This window comes from Trichogramma pretiosum, unplaced genomic scaffold (assembly GCF_000599845.2).
Source record: "Trichogramma pretiosum strain Unisexual culture from Peru unplaced genomic scaffold, Tpre_2.0 scaffold18, whole genome shotgun sequence".
NCBI lineage: Eukaryota > Metazoa > Arthropoda > Insecta > Hymenoptera > Trichogrammatidae > Trichogramma > Trichogramma pretiosum.
This window is the reverse complement of record NW_019641681.1, coordinates 523,422-530,105: the sequence shown is the minus strand read 5'-3', so window position 1 is coordinate 530,105 and position 6,684 is coordinate 523,422. Positions and strand designations below refer to the sequence as shown.

The window sequence follows — 6,684 nt, the reverse complement described above, 5'->3', positions numbered from 1 at the left end:
TACTTTTTTCAGCAGCAGCAGCGGCAACGATACAAACCGCGGCGTCCGCAATAACGAAGCACATTTCGACAAATCAAAATCTATATCTCGTGTGCCGCTACATATATATATACATATACGCGCGAACGTATATAAACGCGTATACAGCAGAGTCGGTCGCGGAGAAAGGAACACGAGCTACTGCTGCCGCACACCTACCTCCCTGCAAGCTCTGATATATCTATATTTAACGAACTTTTTGAAAAATAGCCCCAGCTGAATGGTGCGCGATACAGGCGCTCACATAGTAGTAGCGCGCGCGGGAGCGGGACAGGAACTTTTTTTATTAGACAAAGTTTTGCGCGAGTAACGCATTGCGCGATACATGTATCGGCGTATCTATATATATATATATGCACCAACTGGCTTTGTAGGCATAACGCACACCTGCGTACACATGCACACCCACGTGGCAGCAAATATACATCTGCAACGCGTGAGAAGAGCGAGAGAGAGAGAGGAAGTGAGAGTTACCCATCTAACGCTTGGATCATTCAATTTATAGTTTTGCCTTGAACGTCTAGATATATATACGCCAGTGCGATAACTCCAAGTGTGTATTCGTATACGCGTCTGTGCGCGCCTGTATACACACACACACATATACGCGCTCTCTATGCACCTGTATGCATACATACACGCGTATGTGTATACACAGGATAACAACGTAAAACTTGCTGCAGCATGTGTATACGAATAGAGTAGATTAATATACCATACACACACATATAACATATATAGACATGAAGCCAAAGAGGGAGACAGAAAGAGAGAGAGAGAGCCAAGTGAAAAATAGTTTATATAGTGCCGGTGGCTTGATTAAAGTTGACGTTTTCCATTATACAGGTTGCTGTGGCGTCGGATACATATATGTGTGTGTATGTGTGTGTGTATAAATCGAAAAACGCCTCGTTCGCTTCTCTCACTCTTTCACTCAGCGCGCGGCAATCTTTTCTAAAGATCGCCCAAACTCGGCAGTTAAAAATAAAAATAAATGAAAAGAGAGAGAAAACGAAAATAAATAGACAATCGAGCCTTTTGCACGCCGCGCGTAATATTTAAAACGGATAATAAATCGACTTTATGGAAAAAGAAGGAGGAAGAGAGAGAGAGAGAGAGAGAGAGAGAGAGAGATACAATTTAAACAAAAAAAAAAAGAAAAAAAAGTGGCAGAAAAAAATGACTAGTACGTTTTCACGCACGCGAACCCACACGCCTATCCGACAAGCCGGTGATTGACTGACTTTGTTGCGTGCGTGTATGGGCTGCTTTATGTATATGTATATGCAGCAGCAGCAGCATGAACGAAACTCTCTATTCGTACACACACCATCCCGTACCTACCCCCCCCCCCTCCCTTTGTTTTTCGACCCATGAGCGAAAGAAAGGGCGAATGTATATGTGTGCATTGGCTTTGGTAACTCTTTTAACGCTGCAGCAACCGCGAGCCCGAGTCACCGCTGCTGCTGCTGCTGTTATTCGCACTTTTTACCTGTCAAATTACCGAAGAGAGCTGCCATTGTCCAACATATTTTGGACAGCGTGGCAGTCACGGTTACCCTTCTTTATCTACTTGTGAATCTTTATATTATGTTATTTTTATTTAACTTTTTTTTATTTTTGCCTCTTAAAAAATTATGATGTGAAATGTGAAGAATTTGGTGATGACCTAGGATTGATCCGAGATTATAAAAGAGATTTAAAACAGTAGTACCTTTAACCAATTTAGCAACTATTGGACATTAAAATATATGCCTGCACAGCTCGTATCCAAAATATAAATAAATTCATCCAAATACATGTATACATATTACATTCCTAGTAAAAGTCACAACATTCATCATATCCTAGCAATCGAAAAATAATAATATAAAATGTCTTTGCAAATACATCACTATTAAGTGGCCTATTTTTAGAAATATTTTCGTTACAATTATATAAAATATATTAAGCACGATACAAATCGACTGTCTCCGCGAAGACAATCACTCGGGGTGCGGTTAAAAAAAGTTTTCTTCTAATAATGCGGACCAAAAAATCCTTCAAAAACAATGTGTTGGGTAAGAAAATTTGTCCAGATTGCTTATTCGCAATTTTTTAATAAAATTTTTATCTCCTTAATTTAAGAAAAGGAAATGTTCATGTGCACATTTTATTTTAGAGTAACTTCTTTGACCTCGTGGTCGAAAGAGGAACTTTTTCTCCACTGGTTTGGAGGAAGCTTTATCTCGTGATCACGAGATGCTCTTGGTAGCCACAGTCGAAAAAATCTAAAAATAACAATTTAAAGAGTTTGTAGCAAAAACATAAATCATACCTCACCGCAATGAATTTTTACTCGTAATAGTTCAAGTGATTACGAATTGATTGTAAGCAGTTATTGAATACTACTTAACAACGACTAAACATTAAAGACGGTTTCAATCCGTAAAATGATTACTGTTAAAGCTCATCGTGATTCATTCGTGACTGACTCGTTCAGACTGCTCGACTCTTCTTGTCTTTGCTCCCTTCAAAGTTATTAAACTAAATTTTTATATGCATTCAAGGGGATGAGATTCGATTAAATGAAAATAGCACGAGTATGCATCGTCATACCTGAGGATTCGTAATACATCTTGATATATTAATTCGGTGGCGTTGAGGCCCCATACAAAATCAACGTGATTAAATCCGTACTCGCTGAGATCATAAATGCCGAGCTTGTTGGGAATCTGCTCGTAAAAATGTTTGCCATCCTGTGGACACGAGATGAATGTAGAGAAATGACTCAATTAATTATAAATAAATTACCCTGCTGTCGACGATTGCATCGTTATCGGAAGTGAACGTGGCAACGGGTATCTGTATCTTCGTCAAGTCGTACACCGGTGGTTCCGCTTGATTGTAAAGCTGTAAATTCTTTTTCCGGCCATGATCGAAATTACGAAACTCGTTGACACGTATGTATTGGAACCAGTGCAAGATCACGTTCATGGACGTGCCCATTGGAAAGGCGCCCAAATACTCCGGGATTCGGCGCTATAAGCCAAATAATGACGCGCAAAAACAACAAATGCACGATGAGGCAGTCGTACGACTTTTCTTCTATGGTGGTGGGCATGAATCTGTTACTCACGTGATCAAGCTGAGGTGGATTGTATCCAAAGGAATACAAAATTATATTGTTACAGACATGTTCGCGCGCGAAGGTGACGTTGCACAAGTCGTTTAATATGGTATCGTACACGCCGCCTTGGTTCGCAAATTCGTAGAAGCCAACGGCTTTGGTCGCGAACTAGAGCGAAAAATGCAGTCAATGAACGGGAACCCGTGACCTTGCTGCGAGTAAAACGATACCTTGATCTCCCTCCAGAAGGCCGAGAGAAACCTGATGAGCGGCTGAGTAAGATGGTATTCGTAAATGGCCGGAGCCAGGCCAATCATCGCCCTGACGTGTTTGGCCGCGTCGGGCCGTTGCGAGGCCATGATGGAGAAGGAAGCTCCACCCATCGAGTAACCGACGTAAAAAATATCCTTACCGGTCGTTTTTCGGATATGATGGATCACCGCTGGCATGTCGTAATAACCCAACTCGTGCCAACTGCAAAAGTTATATTCTATATATTCGTTCGACTTTTCGTTGTGTCAGGAGTCATCACCTGAAGTTCCAGAATTCTTTGTCCTTTGGTGTCAAAGTTTTATGCTTTCTTGAATAAGCATTGCCTCTGAAATTTCCGATCCAAACGTCGTAACCCTCATCCCACAACAGATAAGCTGTGATAAACGTTTATTTAAAATACTTCATCTAAAAAGATTATGGAGTTTTCTTTAATACCTACCCAAAGATCGATTCGGTCCATTTTTTAACCAGTCAGCCGAACTCAACAAAAGGCCATGTTGAAGAAAAATCGGCACTCCGTTATTTTGCGACATGCGATGAATACCCAATATATAGCCATCTTCGGTTTCGATTTGATGATCCTCATAAGGATAATGGTTTTTTCTCAAAAGATCTTCCTGCGAAGCGAAATTAGAATGAAATACATTAATCAAGTTGTAGCGAACTCCGAAACAAAAAGATATTGATACGTGTACTTCACCGTTGTCTCGACGGTAATCAAGCCCTCCACTCGAAGGACGATGTAATACACCATCTGCGCCAGTAGTGTCACGAGGAACAGCTTATTCTGAAAATAAATGGTTTCGTAGATAATTATGAAATAAAAAATGTATTCAAGCCGTCATCTTTCGTGATATTTACTTGTCTAATGACCAGTCTGCATTAGCAATTATGAACAACCAAATGACATTGAGAATGGATTCGACTTGTAAAAAAGTCACGTAACTCACCTTATGAACCATATTTATGAGTTAATGATTTGCTGTTAAAGCAGAACAGCAGCGGTAAACACTAGCAAAAGTTAGCCCCAAAGTTTTGCCACGACAGTTTGAGAAAAGCGAATGAATTAATTATCTCATATTACACTAACATTAAAATTTTTCTCCTGGCTTCAGGCGTGCATCAAGTGCCGCACAACCATTTCTCCAAAATGCCCACGTATGACCGAGTCGACCGAAAATTTTTGCATATCTCCGCTACTGGTTCTGTTAAAGTCACTGCTCAAGTGTCAGCGTTAATGTAAAAGCCCGTGCATTTTAACAGGAACGTATTTATGCCTTATCAAAGACTCGTCTGCTTGATAGTTTTCGAACAGCCACGAGGAGCTGCACTCCAATCGCTATGACATGGTTAGCAACGCAAGAATTGCTTAGTGCTACGAGTGAGGAAATACTTTTTTCGCCTCTCTCTCTCTCTCTCTCTTTCTCTCTCACACACACACACTCGAGCTCTACTTATAGCATCAAGTCTAAAAACGAGTGTGCATGTACAACGATTGCTAATTTAACAGTGAGCGATGCACACGGACCCGAAAGAGAGAGGGAAAGAGACAGACAGATATAGATAGTTTTATTTATGCCGAAGAACAACGAGCTGCTATCTAGCCAAGGTCATACAGAAAACGATACAAAATCAAAGTCTCCTTACGTCGTCCTAAGTGAAAATAAAAGTCAGATGAAACAAATAAAGGCAAAGTATACAAAAAATTAATAAGTATATGACAAATTAATAAGTAATTAATTCATAAGTATATGACAATTTAGTAAGTAATTACTTAATAAGTGTATGACAAATTTCGATTACATATCTACCTTCAAAAATGGTACACTTTCCATAAAAATTAAAGCAATTGTCACTATACAAGTTTCAGCGGAGAAAGTTAATTTCACCGTTATCGTAATTGCTCAAGTTAAAATTAAAATTAACAAAAAGTAACAACCTTGAGTCAAATGCAAGAATGAATATGGTCAAATCCCAAAATAAATTGCAGTTTCGTTAACAAAAAAAGGTGAAATTTTTTTTTCGTGTCCAGCGGCCCGCACAACCGAAAATTGTTCCTAGGGGTGAGAAAAAATGCATGAACATGAAATTTGAAAATAGGTAATTTTTTTTATCACTTTTGTATTTTAGAGGTCGAAAAATCAATTTTTCGGGTAACGCCAATACGACTTATAACTCGATTTCCAAGTCGTTTCAAAAGTATCAAAACTCGGCTACATATCTTGAAAAATTTACTACGAAAAAATTGAACTTTTTGGTTTATTTTTGATTTTTTCTTATAATAATTTTCTTATTATAATATTTTGGAAAATCTGATACTACCATCGGAAAGCTGAGAAAATTTCCAACCGAAGCCATATATCTATTTATTTTTTCCGTCGAATGAAAATGTTACACAAGTGAATTTCTTTTAGCTGTTTTCTGATTTTTGTTAACGAAACTGCATTTTATTTTGGGATTTGCCCATATACATAACGGAGCAATTAGATGACGAATTGTCGCCAAGTGCACCGAGGTCGGCAAGATGTGGCATATAAATATATAGTAAACGAACTGAGACAAAAAACCAATAAATCGATTCGTTAATTGTTAATGATAATTGAAAATAAATAAATAAGCTTAATAACAATTAATATAACCTCAAAATACTTGATATGGTAAAAGTGATTGAGCGACAGTGTAGATTCATATGTCAGTCTCTAATTCTGTCTAGTTCATCTATATGCACTCGGGACCAGACACATAAATTCACACATGTCAATTTCGGACTCATCACAGAGCTTCTTCGACGAGGAAACAATTAATTTTTAACGATATTTGTACCATTTATTATTTTATTTTTATAAAAATTGTTAATCCTATGAATTTCGAAATTTGTTCACTACGCACTTTAGACTTTAAAAATAGTAAACAGTGTAGAAATAATTATCTTCAAAGTTTTATGAGTACAACAATATAATATACTGAATAATTCTTATTACTTTAGGAAACTAGCGAGGGTCAAACCAATTTTCAAAAAAATGCTATTTCATTTACGTTTTGTGAATGATAAAAGTTGATGATTGGTGTTGATTGCTAGATTCCGATATCGCTGGAATTACTGATTTTCAAGGTGATTTTATTCAGAATCATCATGAAAAGATCAATACAAATTGAAGTAAAATTCTAGTATATTTTACTTTAACCAAATTTCGATGTTTATTATTTTTACTGTACGGGGCGCCAAAAAAGCATCTTGTTGAATTGCGCACGAAGTAGAATCT

The 6,684-nt window shown here is 37.8% G+C and overlaps 1 protein-coding gene across 6 annotated transcripts; it reads right to left on the bottom strand.

Moving 5' to 3' along the window:
- Positions 1-1,657: 1,657 nt before the first annotated feature.
- Positions 1,658-4,753, bottom strand: LOC106652257 (lipase 1-like). 6 transcript variants are annotated; one of them, XM_014371099.2, is made up of 10 exons: positions 4,372-4,753; positions 4,122-4,208; positions 3,861-4,038; positions 3,681-3,795; positions 3,379-3,622; positions 3,158-3,316; positions 2,833-3,060; positions 2,638-2,777; positions 2,480-2,565; positions 1,658-2,309 (listed from the first exon to the last, which is right to left on the bottom strand). In XM_014371099.2, exons 1-9 carry the CDS (start codon positions 4,381-4,383, stop codon positions 2,499-2,501), a joined length of 1,230 nt encoding a protein of 409 aa, XP_014226585.1. In that variant the 5' UTR covers positions 4,384-4,753; the 3' UTR covers positions 1,658-2,309; positions 2,480-2,498. The 6 variants fall into 6 exon arrangements, with proteins under 6 accessions (XP_014226585.1, XP_014226587.1, XP_014226584.1 ...); XM_014371101.2 differs by having other exon boundaries at positions 2,480-2,549; XM_014371098.2 differs by having other exon boundaries at positions 1,658-2,565.
- Between the last annotated feature and the right edge of the window lie 1,931 nt (positions 4,754-6,684).

What these genes read in the sequence shown, in the direction of transcription:
- LOC106652257 (XM_014371098.2), bottom strand. An exon ending in TGGACCGAATCGATCTTTGG is followed by an intron (nt 3,796 to 3,860) that starts GTAGGTATTAAA and finishes CGTTTATCACAG; the next exon opens with CTTATCTGTTGTGGGATGAG. An exon ending in ATCCACCTCAGCTTGATCAC is followed by an intron (nt 3,061 to 3,157) that starts GTGAGTAACAGA and finishes TTTGGCTTATAG; the next exon opens with CGCCGAATCCCGGAGTATTT.